Source organism: Camponotus vicinus, unplaced genomic scaffold (assembly GCF_025532165.1).
Source record: "Camponotus vicinus isolate PSW18456_S1 unplaced genomic scaffold, iyCamVici1.0 SCAF_1, whole genome shotgun sequence".
In the NCBI taxonomy this organism is placed as follows: Eukaryota; Metazoa; Arthropoda; class Insecta; order Hymenoptera; family Formicidae; genus Camponotus; species Camponotus vicinus.
The window spans coordinates 17,914,757-17,931,056 of record NW_028141945.1 but is presented as its reverse complement, the minus strand read 5'-3'; the positions used below and the strand labels follow the sequence as shown (position 1 = coordinate 17,931,056).

Sequence of the window (16,300 nt, the reverse complement as noted above, 5' to 3'; positions counted from 1 at the left end):
TGGCAATGTAACCGAATATAACAGTTATATTATCAGAATGTTACATGTACATTACATGTAAGTTACTTTTTCCGACTCAGCAATATAACATGTTATATAACGTGTTATCTAACCGTTACATAACAGTAAATGTAACTGTAATATAACAAATATTATAGCTGTTATATAAATGCAATATAATAGTAGATATAACTGTAATGTTACAGTTATATTGAGGTGATAAGCGTGTTACAAAAGTTGAATAAAAATATATTGATTCAAAATTCTTATTTATTCATGAAATGTATGTATTACACCAAACAAAATAATTATAATGTGTATCAAATCAATAAGATTAAAATGTAACAAACTTAAAACGAGATTAGTAATATATTTTTTATATTAGGAACATATATCTTTTACATTTCCTGCAAACTTTGGTTCATATTCTGAATCCTCTTTTATTGATAAAAGTGCCTTTAAAAGTGGCTTATAAGCCTTCTGATTGGCTGTAAGCCACTTTTAGAGGCACTTTTATCGATAAAAGAGGATTCAGAATATGGACCTTTGTCTATCGACTAGATACGATATTAATAGTGACTAATAGGTACTAATCGACTAGATACCGAGTGATGATGGCTGTGATAAAATAATACGTGGGTTCTTGCAATGTCGCTATCACATGTCGCTATCACAGTTACATATAATACATATCCCACCTCTTTATTGCGCGTTACATTACATGTGTATATTATTATTTGTACGTGGTGTTACGCATCACTCGTTAAGGATGGCAATTCCGGTGCAGACTTTTTTATTCCGGTGTATAGTGAATTTCTTCAATAGTCTAGATACTATATAATAATGTTTATAAAAAAAAAATAAGAAAAAGACTTTTTGACAAAGGACACAAAGGCATTTTTTTTCACGGTTGTATATGACAATAGCAAAAGTATCTTTATCTTTTATTTAAAGAAGATAAACTCTGTAACCTTGTTAAGAGTTTGCCTCTTTCTCCCTTGCCTCCGTTGTCTTTCTTCTCTCTGCTTTTTCTTCTCTTTTTCTGTTGTTCGAGTTCGTCGTTGTTTAGCAAACCGGAACCATTCTGCGACGATCTCTTCAAATTCAATTTCCTTCGTTGTCGGATATGTATGTAAAATAGCATCTGTGAACAAATTAATATAATTAATTATGTAAATTGTAAATACAATGTGAAACATCTAAAGACTAGATAATAAATCAGAGTAAATTTAGATTTATTAGGGTTGACGGGGCTAACTTCTAACAGTGGGGTTATTATGATAAACAATTGAACGAGGTGAAGTAACCAATTATTTTGCATTTTGTTTCGTTCTATTTTTATTTAGATACTAAAACGATTATAGTATAAATTATTTGGGTTTTTATATAAAAACCGACCATGTTTGCAGATCTAAATACCACACAGCTCTTATATTTGCCCTACTCTAAGTGAAAAATGTTAAAAATTAGATTTAAAATATAACTTTTTTATATTTATAAAATTTCTGTAACAAAAACTTAAAGATATTCGACAACAATTCGACATTTTTGGCAAAAATTAAAATTCTTCACAATATTATCATGGAATGAGAAATGCCTATAAAATCTAATCCTTTCAAATAGCATTGCAAGAAACCATAAAGACAATTATATAAAAAAAAAGTTATTTTTTCGAATCGATATCGACAACGCTGATTGGGAACACTTATTCCTAACTATAATAATTATTATATACATTATTGAACTGTCTGTTTGCAGCAAGAGCATTAATCAGTCAATGTTTCTGCCAAAAATCGGACTATAGAAAAGGAGAAACCGTATTCTCAAACAACGTTAAAATGGTATTTTCTGGTGTTAAAATCTCGGATATTATATTATTTACCTTGCATTATTTTTATAATACATAGACCTTCAATGCAAAAGTTTCCCTTCCGTCCTTTCCATGAACATAACTCTGCGCAGGAATTTGTGAAGATCTTTGTGCAAATTCTTTGGATGTCCTCACGCGCTGTGTGACCTCCAATTTTCCGTACAAATGTATTCTGCAATAGAAATATTATTATATTTGCAACAAATTGAACAAAATTTGATCTATCTTCGTGAGATATTGAAAGAATTAACTTACGAATTGTTCTTTCACTTCCGAATTTTCATGGATTTTTTTCTCGAAGGCTTCAATCTCCGCGATCGATTTTAATGGCAGAAGATGCGCTACGAGGCCGACATTTCCTGAAAACATAGGTCTTCCGCGTTCGACTTTCTGATGAAGCTCTCGTAGTTCTACTTGAATCGATGCGAGCATCCGAATAATTATTCTTGAATATTCTACATCAGAATAAATAATAGACAATATCGAAAGTATTGAGATGTTCCTTGTAAATGTCCAATGTCCAATAAGTCCAGTCAGTTTCACCTTCCTGATTACGGTCCATCACTTCCATGCCATCAAAGGCTTTTCTGGCAAGCGTTGAAACTTCAGAAAAATTTTCTTTCTTGCGAGTTGCTGGATTCGCAACCATCGCAACCGGACTCGGAATCGTCATGTATGAGTCATCCACGTTTTCTGCTTCCTTGTCTGTGTCGCGTTGGTCTTCATCTATCCCACACAACATGCATGTCTTGAAGACGTCTTAAACATGTCTTTCTTATGACGCCTTTAAGACTTGTCCAATTGACGTCTTTCTGATGTTTTTAAGACATTCAATTTAAGACGTATTTTTTTAAACGTCTTAAAGATGCCTTTCTTATGACGCCTTTAAGACTTGACCAATTGACGTCTTTCTGATGTTTTTAAGACATTCAATTTAAGACGTATTTTTTTAAACGTCTTAAACATGCCTTTCTTATGACGCCTTTAAGACCTGACCAATAGACGTCTTTCTAACGTCTGTAAGACATTCAATTTAAGACGTATTTTTTTAAACGTCTTAAACATGCCTTTCTTATGACGTCTTTAAGACCTGACCAATAGACGTCTTTCTGATGTTTTTAAGAACATTTACTTTAAGACGCCATTTTTAAGATGGCCGCGGTGCCAGGCCAGCCAGGCATTAGACGGGGTCGAGTTGGAAAATAAATTATTCCATTTACCAAAGTTGAGCAGTGCTTTGCACAGGTAAGAATTAATGATATTTAAAGCCGGGTCTGCAATGGCCATAGCATAAGGTTGTAAGATGTAAGCGAAATAACCAAATCCATTTCCTATGGATTTCGTGCGTTCTACGGTGGTCTCGCATACGCAGTCACGGAAGAATTCTGCGTTCTTAATTCTTATTGCGCGTCCGCCGTAGAACATACATAGAGCCCATTCTACAATGGCAGTAACAAGACTGTAGGAGTAGAGATTAAATCGTTTTTAGTGAAGTAAAGAAGAAGAAGTAATGAAATAGACAATTCTCATTTTGTACTACTATTACCTTAGAGTACTAATGAGAATTTCTATTTCGTTACTTCTTGTCTTTACTTCATTAGAAACAGTTTATTCTTTACTCCTACAGCCTTGTTATTGCCATTGTAGAATGGGCTTAGGGCGTGTTCCAAAATTCACTGGCAGCGCTGAAAATCTTTAGTTCACGTTACGTATATTATATATTTTCAGCGCTGGCAGTGAATTTTGGAACATGGCCATAGTAGGAAATGGATTTGGTTCATTTCGCTTACAACTTTATGCTACGTTATATATATATATGTATATGTATGTATGTGTAAAAAAATTAAACTCTATATTGTAAAAAAATATATTAATTATCTTTTGTATATTTTTTTTGCAGCATTATGACAACATATGAAGATTTTATTCAACAAAATTTTATTCAACAAGATTGTGACGGTGTGCGTTCCATAAATGGAATGCTTGGCCATCATCGCGTATTGATACTACTAGACTAGTTGTACTATTGAAAACTTTGTATCAACCAATTAAGGAACAAGTAGATCTTCCGCCAATTCAATATGATCCAGTTTTATGTACAAGATCTACATGCAGAGCTATTTTAAATCCATTATATCAAATAGACTATTGTAGTAAGTAATAAGGTATTATAAATGAATAGAACAAAAATCATTTTTTATTTATCACAAGAAACATTTTGAAAAATATTAAAGTAGTTTATTTCTATTAGAAATTAAAGTATATTTTAATGTGTTTCTTTATTACGATGTATTTACATTCATATTCTTTATTATTCTTTATACTTCATTTAAATTCGTATTTTATTTAATGCATAATTCTCTTGTAATTTTCTGTCTATATCATATAAGATAATTTAAAAAATCAAATTATTTATTAGGAGCATATAGTATTCATAAAAATATTGTAAAGATATTTTTATATTTCAATAAATTCTAAATTTGTGTTATCATTATATATTATTTTTTTTAAGTTACATTATAATACACATATTGTGAGTTATATTAATAATTATGAGAAAAAAACTTTGCAAAAAGAATTTATGAGGAAATTCTTCGAAATAAGAAACAAAAAGGAAATATATTTAAATGATCAAAATGTATGCATTTATTTGAATAATAGTGTTATATATGTGTTATATATGTTGAATAGTTATATTATGAAACAAATATTTTTGATTTTACTTTTTTTAAGATTTGATTCTTTTCGAACATTTTTTTTATTATCATTTATTGACATTACATGATTTATTATAGTTTTTATTATATATAAATTTATGATATATATATATATATATATATATATATATATATATATATATGTTACTTATATATTACTTTAAATATTATTGTATCTCAGTCCAATTGTATGTATTTATATGTATTATTTAGCGTGCCCAATGTTTGCCATCAATATTTTTACTTTTTGCGGATACATATGTCTGGATGATGAAGAATTAGAGGCACTTAAAGATTCATTACAAATGTCATTGTCTCTGCTTTCACTCAATGCTCTTATTGGTCTTATCACATTTGGCAAAATGATTCAAGTTCATGAATTAGAAGCACAAAGGATCTTCAACCAAAACAAGTTCAAGATATGTTAGGTACGAATAGAATAAGTCCCAAGTTATATTTACTATATTAGTCATTGTTCTTCATTATTACTTTATTGCATTTTATTCACATTACATTTTGATAGGTATAGGTAGACTAATTCCTGGACAAAATCCAAATCAACCAAGAGGACCTGGTGCGTAACTATTGCCAGCTGCTAATCGCTTTTTGTAACCAGTACATAAGTGTGATATGAGACAGTTCGACAGATCTTTTAGGAGAACTGCAACGTGATCCATGGTCTGTTGGGCCAGAGAAACGTTCATTGCGATCTACAATTGTGGCATTAGCAGTCGCCACGGATCTCTTAGAAGCTAGTTATGCAAATACTGATGCTAGGTATTTATATGTTGTAATATGATGTATATATGTTATGTTTTTCATTGTAATCCTACATATAATGCTATCAATGTATTTAAGGATTATGCTATTTGTTGGCGGACCATGTTCTCAAGGACCTGGCCAAGTTGTAACTGATGATTTATGACAACCAATCAGATCACATCATAATATTCAAAAAGATAATGCTAAGCATAAAAAGGCAATTAAGCATTATGATACACTTGCATCACGTGCTGCAACTAATGGCCATAATAGATATTTATAATAGATATTTATTTTTGTGCTCTTGACACCAAACTGGTTTATTAGAAAGGCGACAATATTGCAACTCTACTGGTGGTCATATGATGATGGGGGATTCATTTAATTCTTCATTATTCAAACAAACTTTTCAACGAATATTTGCTACAGATGCCAAGGGTGATTTGAAAATAGCATTCAATGCAATCTTAGAAGTAAAAACATCTCAGAAAATTAAAGTTCCTGGAGCAATTGGATCTTTTGTATGTCAGTGGGAGAAAGGATCAAGTGTTGGAGTACTACAAGAAGTAGGCTTACTTGTCAGTGGAAATTTTGTTCATTGACACCATCTACAACAACAGCATTATTCTTTGAAGTTGCAAATTAACATACAGCCCCAATTCCGCAAAGTGGAAGAGGCTGTATTCAATTCATTATCCAATATTAACATAGTAATGGACAAAGGCGAATTAGAGTTACTACTATTGCAAGAAAGTAAATATATTTTTTATTATACATTATATGTATATCATAAATATTTATAATATCATAAATAATAATATATCATAAATATTTATGATGTTATAGGGATATCTTTAATTATTAGTTGGGCAGATGAATCATCATCTTTGCATCATGTAAGTATAGAATTTGAGGAAGCAACAGCTGTTTTTATGTCACGTTTAACTGTATTTCGAGCAGAAAGTGATGATGGTCCAAATGTTTGAAGATGGGTTGATCATATTCTGATTAGACTTGTTAGTAGTTTCTATCATTAAAATTGTGCCCAATTACACTTAATATAAAGCTTAAACTTAATATATTTATACATATAGATTTACACATAAATATATATTTTATCTATTTTGAGGTGTAAAATCTTATTATTGCAGTATCAAAAATTCGGAGAATATGCAAAAGATGATCCAACTAGCTTTAGATTGGCAGAAAATTTTTCCTTGTGTCCACAATTTATGTATCATTTACGCAGATCACAATTCTTCAAGTATTCAATAATTCCCCAAATAAAACTAGTTTTTATAGGTAAGTTGTTATTTGTATAAAACACATGATATATTTAAAACTTATTGATACTTTTAGGTCTCATATTTCATATATCAATATATATTTTTTGACATTCTTTTTAACTGAAAGAAGAAAGGAGCATCTCAGATAAAGTTTTCATTTATCTTATGATAGCAGTCATTTGTCATAAGTTGCTAGTGTATTCGCAATATATACTGTGTCCATTTTGTGTGCAACATTCAATTTAATTTCAAATAACTGCATTATTGCATATTTGCAATATTTGCAATAATGCAGTTATTTGAAATTAAATTGAATGTTGCACACAAAATGGACACAGTATATATTGCGAATACACTAGCAACTTATGACAAATGACTGCTATCATAAGATAAATGAAAACTTTATCTGAGATGCTCCTTTCTTCCCATCTTTCATCGAGTGCGATTGTGATTGTGGTTGTGCGTTAAGTGAAAATTATATAAAATAGTTTACAATGAATGAAATTTAATAACACTGTGATGAACAGTATAACTAACAAAATGAACTCACAGACTTTATATTTACAGATGTTGACATTACTGATGAGGAATGGTTGAACGAAAGTTTAGTAGGTGATTACGTGTCTTGCGGTAATGCTAATGTGCGTGATGATGGTAATAGGCTTAATAATGGCAATGTGCCTGATAATAATAATGATGATGATGATATTGGTGACAATATGATTAGCCCCGATAATGTGCTTGACGGTGATGACATGACAACTTTCAATGCCAACGGCAATCAGTTGGAAAAATGCTATGGTATGTATTAAACTTTATTCTTTATTCTTCCTTCTTAATTATATCGTTATATTGTACTTATAATAGCAATATGTTATATGTACTTAATTTCGTATGTATGTACTTGTGTAAAATAACTAAACAGATAATTTTAATGATACTTATAAAGAGAAATAAATATTTTTCTTTTTTATCTTATACAGATGCGTGTCGTATCGAACAAAAAATTATTAAAAATCTCATACAAAGGAATACGAGACAGTTGGAGATAATAATAAATTTAATAAATAACGCAGGACCAGCTAATACAATATATAATAATGACGAAGTCCAATTATTGCCGGAATTTCCGCTATCAACAGTTGACGAATTTTTCAAATTTGACACGGATCTCCAAAAGGACAGAGAGATTCGGAAACAATTAGTGAGTACTTTTCTGTTTTTGCGTCCATTTCTTTTTTCTTCTTCTCTCTATTTTTAAATGTGAAATAAATGTATATTTCTATAATTCAATCAACAACAAAAATTCTTTTGTAGAGATAAAAGTAGAAGACAAAATCTAGATATTGAATATACTGGGTGTCACACTAATTAATTCCTCTCATTATTTTGTACATAAAAGTATTAAGATAAGATAATTGGTGTAAAAAAAACACATAGTTGTTTCGAAAAAAAAATATGTAATTTGCAATTAACAATTACAATTTTTTCTTAAAAATAACTATGTTTTCTTTACACCAATTGATTCCTCTCATTATTTTGTACATAAAAGTATTAAGGTGAGGTAATCGAAAAATGAATATTTTACGATTACCTCACCTTAATACTTTTATGTACAAAATAAGATATTTTACGGTTTATATAAAATTAAGAAACGATTTCAAGCCTCATAACTCTACAAGTACTTAATGAAAACTAACTTAATTATAGTGTTTTGGAAAGCTCTCGAGATAAGCTACAAGAATAATAACGCAATGAAAAATAAATGGTTCCATTTAAGAAATTGAAGGACAACCTTCACATGATCTTGACAACGCTATTCAAGGTCGTACTAATATTACTGTGCATTATTTGAAACCCTATAACTTTTATACAAAACATTTTTGTCTGCCGTTCTCGGTTTTCGAGATATTCGGCTGATACGGGTGGTCTGACACACCCCGTATATATATATATATATATATATATATATATACATATATATATATATATACATATATATATATGTATATATGTATATATGTATATATGTATATATATATATATATATATATATATATATATATATATATATATTTATTTATTTATTTATTTATTTATTTATTCATATAATAAAAACAATTGTGAAAAATAAAATAATGAAAATAATAGGCTCAACATAATAATAAATTACTAAGGGGTAAAAAGGCAAATAAAAATCAAAAGACACGCGGTTATTAGTGCGCAAATTTAGATATATAGTATAAAATATTTACTTAAATTTACTTAAAGCGTAATATATAACATTCTTTTAAATTTTATTACAATTTTTGCTGCCTTTTGTCGCTTAGTAATTTTGAAAGAAGCTCTTAAAATATATTAAATTCATGTTTCCTTTTTCTTCAAGCGGCTTAAATTGAAAATATTATTAAACATTTTTGTAACATTCTGTTATAGAAAAGGAAAATTGCAAAAATTGGAGGAAACACTTTCGTTCACAAGACAAGGAATATTATAAAATACACATTATCGGATGAATTGTGCCGCAAATTATCATGGACAGGCCAAAAAGGATCAACGGCAATTAAGGACACAAGTTTTGTCACAGTTATTATGGGTAATTATTATTTCTTTAAGATATATTTTTATTTCTCCTTTTTATGTAATATTGTTTAAAAATAGTTGCACCTTTAATGTATTCGAACATCAGTATTCGAGATAGTATCTAACATATGCTTAGATGTAACGTGCACTTTTAACTTTAAATTTTTCTTCAGAATTATTAATAAGATCTTACTTCAAATTTCGTTCAAATATTCTTCTACACTTTATACTCTTTCCAATTTTTTACGGATCAAAATTTTTATATTCTTTCCAAAAGTTGCAAACGTTTATAGCTATACTTTACTTCATGACTACCCTATTCTAACTATTGGAATTAAAGCACAAAATATTTTAATAATTATGTAACAAATCGTTTTTCAGCATACGTTTCGGACGACGAAAAAAGTAATATGCACGATATTAAAAAGACCATCCAAGAATGGTTACGACATGCGGGAGATCGCCTCAACTATTTAAGAAACAAGAAGAAAAAGGTTGGTAAATTATTGAAAATTCCATACGATGTTATTTAAAAAACAATAGGGCTGTATAATGTTGCTGCATAACATTTTTAGTGTTGAAAATGAGAAAACATTGAAATTAATATATGTTTTTTAATATATGTAAATGTATATCTTAAATCATATTTCACTTATATATTTAATTTTGTGTGTGTGTGTGTGTGTGTAAAAAATTAAATTCTATATTGTAAAAAAAAATATATTAATTATCTTTTGTATATTTTTTTACAGCACTATGACATATGAAGATTTTATTCAACAAAATGAAGATTGTGACGATGTGCGCAATGGAATGCTTGGTCATCATCGCGTATTGATGCTACTAGACTAGTTGTACCATTGAAAACTTTGTATCAACCAATTAAGGAACGAGTAGATCTTCCGCCAATTCAATATGATCCAGTTTTATGTACAAGATTTACATGCAGAGCTATTTTAAATCCATTATATCAAGTAGACTATCGTGCAAAATTATGGATCTGCAATTTTTGCTCTCAGAGAAATCCTGTAAGAAAAAATTCTATCCATTTTCTTTTAAACTAAATCATTTTAGCTAGACTAGAGTTTAACTTAATTAGATTTAAGCTAGCAATTGTTCAATTTTGGAAGTAAATTCAGCAGAATAGTAAGCTATAGGTCCTTGATAAAAATGACTAAAATAATATGATTTAGATTGTACAGATCATAAGATTTCAATCTTGTATTATAGTATGTATGTATATACACAGCATATATATGCTATACACATAAATGAATAGAGTAAAAATCATTTTTTATTTATCACAAGAAACATTTTGAAAAATATTAAAGTAGTTTATTTCTATTAGAAATTAAAGTATATTTTTATGTATTTCTTTATTATGATATATTTACATTCATATTCTATTCTTTATTACTTCATTTAAATTCGTATTTTATTTAATACATAATTCTCTTGTAATATTCTCCTCTCTATATCATATAAGATATAATTTAAAAAGTAATCGTAAATTATTTATTAGGAGCATATAGTGTTCATAAAAATATGTATAAATATTCAAAATATAATAAAGAAATGAACTTAAGATGAGTTTTGTTATTTATTATAGAATAAATCAATAAATCAATGCAGCTATTTTACCGACCGAATTACGCACGTCTAAAAGTCGTCTTAATTGAAATGTCTGAGACGTCTTTATAACATCCTGAGTGAGACATTTAATTATATCTTGATTGGGACGTCTTGAGTGAGACGTCTTAAAACAATGCCCGATAGATATCTTAAATCGGGACATAAGACGTCTTAAAGACGTCATAAAGATGTAATTCTGATAACTTCTTAAGACGTCTTTAGAAATTTCATGACGTCTTTAAGACATCTTTAAGACGACATAATGTTGTGTGGGATAGCACAACAGAAGATATCATTAGGGTCTGACCAGAACGGCTGATTTATAATTTTAAGACAATGTTTTATGTTTTAAGTCTTTGTCTTTAATAACGTACAATACTGTCTTTTGTCTCAAGTCTTAATCATATGTACGAAGTGTTAACGTTTGTAAGGAATAAACATGTATATAAACATATAAAAGTAATAATTTTACTGTATGCATACAGTATTCCTTACATTCCAGATTTTTCTTGTGCGGTACTATAAAGACAAAGACTCAAAACATAAAACATTGTCTTAAAATTATAAATCAACCATTCTGCTCAGACGGTCTGAGTCAGACCCTTACTTATGATGTCGTGCGACTTTGTGAGCTGTTTTGATCCTCTTGCCTCTACGACGTCGTGCGAGTTTTGAAACTTTTCAGATTCTGATATCTCGCCAGAGCTGTTTGGAATCGGTGGAAGACCTGATAATATATTTCGACCTAAAAATCCAGATTTGATTTTCGATGATGTTTCGTTGTCAGTTGTATATACAATATGCGTTGATGTATAGTAAAAAAGTCTGTTTACAGACATGATGTAAAACTATCATTGAGATTTCTGCACAAGGATTTACAAACAGCTTCATCTTAATAGCTCAAGATGGAATGCACAAGAGATAAGATGTGAGGATTTGCAATTCATAGGGATTTCAAGTTCAATTTAATAACTGTATAAGTATAAAGTGCAAATTACGAAATGGATTTAAACAGGAGAAAATACACTACAGATTCCCCTAATGGTATTCAAAAAATAGATGACGAGACATCACAATCTTTAAAAAATTTGTTAAATCAGATTATAAAATGGCTAAAACTTACGCAGCTCTCGTGGTTTTTTTATCCGCTTCAATGTTTTAGATTGAGTTTCATTTTCATCATCGGATGAGGAGCTCGATATTCGTCTATTGGGTATCACTTTTCTATGCCCTTTCCCGAGTTGGTCATCGTCAGTAGTTATATAATTTGCATCTTCCGCGACCTTTCGAGCCTTCTCAAGAGACGCTGAAAAAAAGTATTTATTATAAATAGAAACTAGAAATATCGCAGATATTTCTTTATTCTATAATAAAGAAGTATGCCTACTGCAAAATTTTTCGATGGTAACAGGCAAGTTATCCCATAACTTTTTATCTGGTTCAGATTTTTTTGCTATTAGCGTACTGACATTTTTACAATTTGTCGGCCACCAACATGACGGTTCATCACCATTTGTTTCAAGCCAATTGGATGGTACTTCGGAAACTTCGTTGTTGTTGAATGTTACGACTGCATACGCCATGTCTATCACCAATCGTAAGTGAAAATGAAGTAATTTCAAAAAGGAACAAGAGGAAATGAGATTGCAGGAAAGAATTTGAAAAATACGAGGAACGATCTTTTCTATTGGATTGAATTCTAGATAATTAATGATTATATTGCAATAAAGGAATCACTACACTTGGAGTGGTTTCCTCGGGATTTTGCAATTTCAAACACTTTCTCTGTATTTGCGATGCTAACAACGTAATCCGTTCTGATATAAATCTTTTGTTAACCAGAGAGATGCCAAATTTCTGAGAATCGCACGGTACTGAAAAAACTGACCTCGTGTTGCTATACTTATTTCCTCTTATGTAAAGAACATTACTGTCGCTAAAAATTTTTGTTACAATAAAAATCGAATCATCGTTCAATCGGCAACAATTCTCATAATCCTCTGTTGAGATGAAAAATCTATCGAACTCGAGAAATTTGATCTTTATTGCAGACTTCGAATAGTGTACAACTGGATACGATTTGCGGTATTGAGTTTGAATAGGTAGAGCATTTTCTTCTGTTATACGATTAACGATTTGATGTAATGGTTTTTGCGAATTCTTAACCTGTTTCTTTATTGCGTGCAAACAGTTTTCGAATTTAAACGCACTGAATTGATCTAAGCAGCCAAATCGGGTTACATCAGAAGCGAGGTGCACGAGATTATGTATATTATGCGTAATGTTTTCCGAGCCATACAATTCTCCATAATGCAAAACGAACCAGCGCAATAAAGATTGAGCATAATCATTCATAACTAAACACAGTTTACGATCAGCTAAAATACGGATTGCTGCGCTTAATGAAAGAAAATGATTATACAAATCTTTCCGCAAAACTAATTTCAAAACCACGGGGCCAGTGTAAAGAAGAAACTGACGAAACTCAGTAGCCTTCCATCTATCAACATCGTTAAGACTTCTCGGTTTTCTGCTAAATTCTTTAGTTATGAAGCATTTCATTGACTCTATAATTTTTGACGCAGCCTGCAGTTGTTCGTTAGTAAGTCGAACATTTTTAGGGCCTTTAATCCAGAATTGAAGAAGACGTTTGGTAACTCCCAAGCATACAAGATGCATATAGTCTAAAACAACTTGGGAAACCATACCTATATTTAAATTGAATAAATCTGAATAACCCACATGATGCTCAGGCTGTTGTTGATGTTGAAAGGAATAATCGGTTCTTAATTCGCTATCTATTTCAGGAAATGTCATGCGATGGCCCAATGCATCTCTTTCTTGAATACATTTAGAACATCCAAAGTATCCATTGTGACCTTTCGTATAAGTGAGAAACGACTTTGCAGGTGCATCGCAAACAATTGCCTTGATACTTACACAACATTTATGATCATCAACATTAAGGCCGTTTCTAAGAATTTCAGTCATGTCAATGATAAATTCTTTCAGATAAATATTAGCATCAGCAGGTTTCTTGTCACCATAGTATATGCCAACAACGATAGGCTCGGTGTAGAAATAAGTTTCGATTGATACTAAAATTGGCCAAAATTGAGCTCGCGAACTTTTGAACAAAGGTAAACCGTCACAGTTTATATTTATTTCTATTTTATAGGGGATAACTTGAAAGTACTTTGCAATCGAACGTTTCAGTCCATCTGTTAGTCCGAAATGCACGTAATAGCCATCATTCATTGGCTGAATCTTATACGATGTATTTCGAGGTGTTTTCATAAGAATTCGAACATCTATTGGTAAATCAGAATGACCGTGCAAAGAAAGAATTTTTAATAATGCATTCACGCTTCTGTGTGACACGTTATTTTGTACAGTCCAACAGCGCAATTCGTCTGATAAACTTACATTGACAGTACTTGGAATGTCACAATTAGTTTCAACGAAAAACTCATTACTAGAGTCACTTGACAAATATTCCGCTATATGTTTTGTCCCAATATCAGCAACATCGCCCGTGTGAATAAAGACATTGCTTTGAGTTATAGGAATATCAAAATCCGTGAAAAAAGCTGATAACTGGTCGTTGTGTATCTTATTGGCAATTGAATAATTGAGTGGACTGACACGATCGATATGGCAACTATGAGATAAAGGTGTTATATGAAAAGTAGATGGCTGATTATGATCTGTCAAGTACCGTGCGATTTGTGCATTGAGCAATTGGTTTTTTCTACGTTTAGATAATGAGGCAATATCTTTTGGCATTTTTGAAAAAACGATCCAGTAAAAAATACTTGCTACTTGCTATCATACATTTAAACTTATGATGGATAAAAAGGTAGTATAGGTGTATAATATTGAAGATATTGAGTGCAATTACAGTTGGAAAATCTGTAAGATAAAGAGAAATAAGAAATAAGAAATGATAATAGTTTTAAATATCAACAGTTTTCTCTGTAATTTGCCTTTACACTATTATGACGATAATAGAAAGTGTTTGTTGGTATTAATTATTAGTAACTAAAAAGAAATTGTAAGTATTCGTAATTGTGTGTGTGTGTATATTCGTAACAATGTATTATTCAGAATATGGCAAAATGTAGTAGCGTGTAATAGATGAAACAAAAATAGAAACCCAGATTGCCCAAGTATAATTATCGTTTTACTGTCTATAATGGTTTATGCGAATGCAGTTGGCTTTTAACTTCGGCTATTTGAAAGCTACAAAATACAAAATTAGGTAATAAAATGCAGAATGATAGTTAGACTTGAGCGAGGCTAATCTATTTACAAATGTGGAACTAACAATGAAATGAAACAAGAGACAATAGTTCACTTAATTATCACATATGTACCTGATTAATAATGCGAGCTTTTGTAAATTGTGCTTATATTATGAATTATTCCTTATTATATATTGTATATATCTCATCAATGCCCCTTCTACTTTCTGGTAGTGCGAAATCATCTATAGAAAAATTTGTTTCTTGCACAAGTGCGAAGAATCTGTGAAATACATTATCAAGATTAAATTTATTTGCTGAGCTGTAACTATACAATTCAAGTTAGAAAATTCACTGAGAAACATATGCTGAGAAATAAGCATGCATTTTTAATATGACTCGAATTATAAATGTAGTTGAATTGAGGTTATGAGGTTAACGCATGTGCCAAAAGCGATTATGAGTAATTTTAAAATAGACAAATTCTCCGAGATTCTTATAAAATAATATTCTATCAGCACTATATACATATATACATCCTTCAGCATATATACATACCTTTCTTTAAGACGCTGTAGTACACGTTTTGCCGAGAGAACAAAGAATTAATTATTCTCTCACGTTGTTACACATATCACACGTCTGCCGTTCTCAGCCCTCTATACTGCGTTCAAAGAACGAATGTCCCTCGGTCTGCGCATAGGCGGCAAAGTGGGGAGAACGTGGCGCGTATTATTCAGTGCCGCATACGTAAATACACGCTCGGGCACGCTTGAATCTCAGCTTAAAAAAGTGAAATAATTGAAATAATTAAATATAATTGAAATATAATTGAAATGATTAAAATAATTAAACTAATTTCTTTAAAATATATTAATAATAATTATTTTATAAATAGGTCCGATGCTTCGGGGGCCTGGTGCCATTTGTTGCTACAGCACTGACAAGCTTTAAACAATACACGAACAGTACAGGAGAAGACTATGGGCGAAGACCTACGCGAAACGAAAGAGTTTTCGTCCGATCGGTGAACATTCTCTTCTTGGACACAGTCGCAGTATAGGCACTTCACAATTAACTCACAACACGGCACTCGTGACATTATACCATACGCGCAATGATTAATACGCGTTATCCACCGATACGGATGAATACGGATTATAAATTGATCTTATACCCACACAACATTATGTCGTCTTAAAGACG

General features: G+C 30.6%; 2 protein-coding genes across 8 annotated transcripts; one reads left to right on the top strand and one right to left on the bottom strand.

Annotated features, from left to right (window-relative positions):
* Window positions 1-256: 256 nt before the first annotated feature.
* Window positions 257-16,288, bottom strand: LOC145959216 (uncharacterized). Of its 4 annotated transcripts, XR_014434945.1 has the most exons (11): window positions 16,094-16,237; window positions 15,653-15,877; window positions 15,227-15,377; window positions 12,238-12,435; window positions 11,974-12,156; window positions 11,458-11,595; window positions 2,414-2,596; window positions 2,126-2,325; window positions 1,883-2,042; window positions 545-1,144; window positions 257-414 (listed from the first exon to the last, which is right to left on the bottom strand). XR_014434945.1 is itself a non-coding variant. In XM_083077852.1 (10 exons), exons 4-10 carry the CDS (start codon window positions 12,431-12,433, stop codon window positions 945-947), a joined length of 1,260 nt encoding a protein of 419 aa, XP_082933978.1. In that variant the 5' UTR covers window positions 12,434-12,435; window positions 15,227-15,377; window positions 15,653-15,877; window positions 16,094-16,237; the 3' UTR covers window positions 479-944. The 4 variants fall into 4 exon arrangements, 3 of the variants coding, with proteins under 3 accessions (XP_082933978.1, XP_082933979.1, XP_082933977.1); XM_083077852.1 differs by lacking the exon at window positions 257-414 and having other exon boundaries at window positions 479-1,144; XM_083077853.1 differs by lacking the exons at window positions 257-414; window positions 15,227-15,377 and having other exon boundaries at window positions 479-1,144; window positions 16,094-16,238.
* LOC145959218 (uncharacterized) lies at window positions 4,801-10,803 on the top strand. 4 transcript variants are annotated; one of them, XM_083077854.1, is made up of 10 exons: window positions 4,801-5,015; window positions 5,111-5,364; window positions 5,446-6,102; window positions 6,196-6,245; window positions 6,501-6,651; window positions 7,203-7,436; window positions 7,619-7,839; window positions 9,072-9,231; window positions 9,600-9,712; window positions 9,971-10,803. In XM_083077854.1, the coding sequence occupies exons 3-10, from the start codon at window positions 6,063-6,065 to the stop codon at window positions 9,983-9,985; spliced, it is 984 nt and encodes a 327-aa protein (XP_082933980.1). In that variant the 5' UTR covers window positions 4,801-5,015; window positions 5,111-5,364; window positions 5,446-6,062; the 3' UTR covers window positions 9,986-10,803. The 4 variants fall into 4 exon arrangements, with proteins under 4 accessions (XP_082933980.1, XP_082933981.1, XP_082933982.1 ...); XM_083077855.1 differs by having other exon boundaries at window positions 4,801-5,037; XM_083077856.1 differs by lacking the exon at window positions 6,196-6,245.
* Window positions 16,289-16,300: the final 12 nt, after the last annotated feature.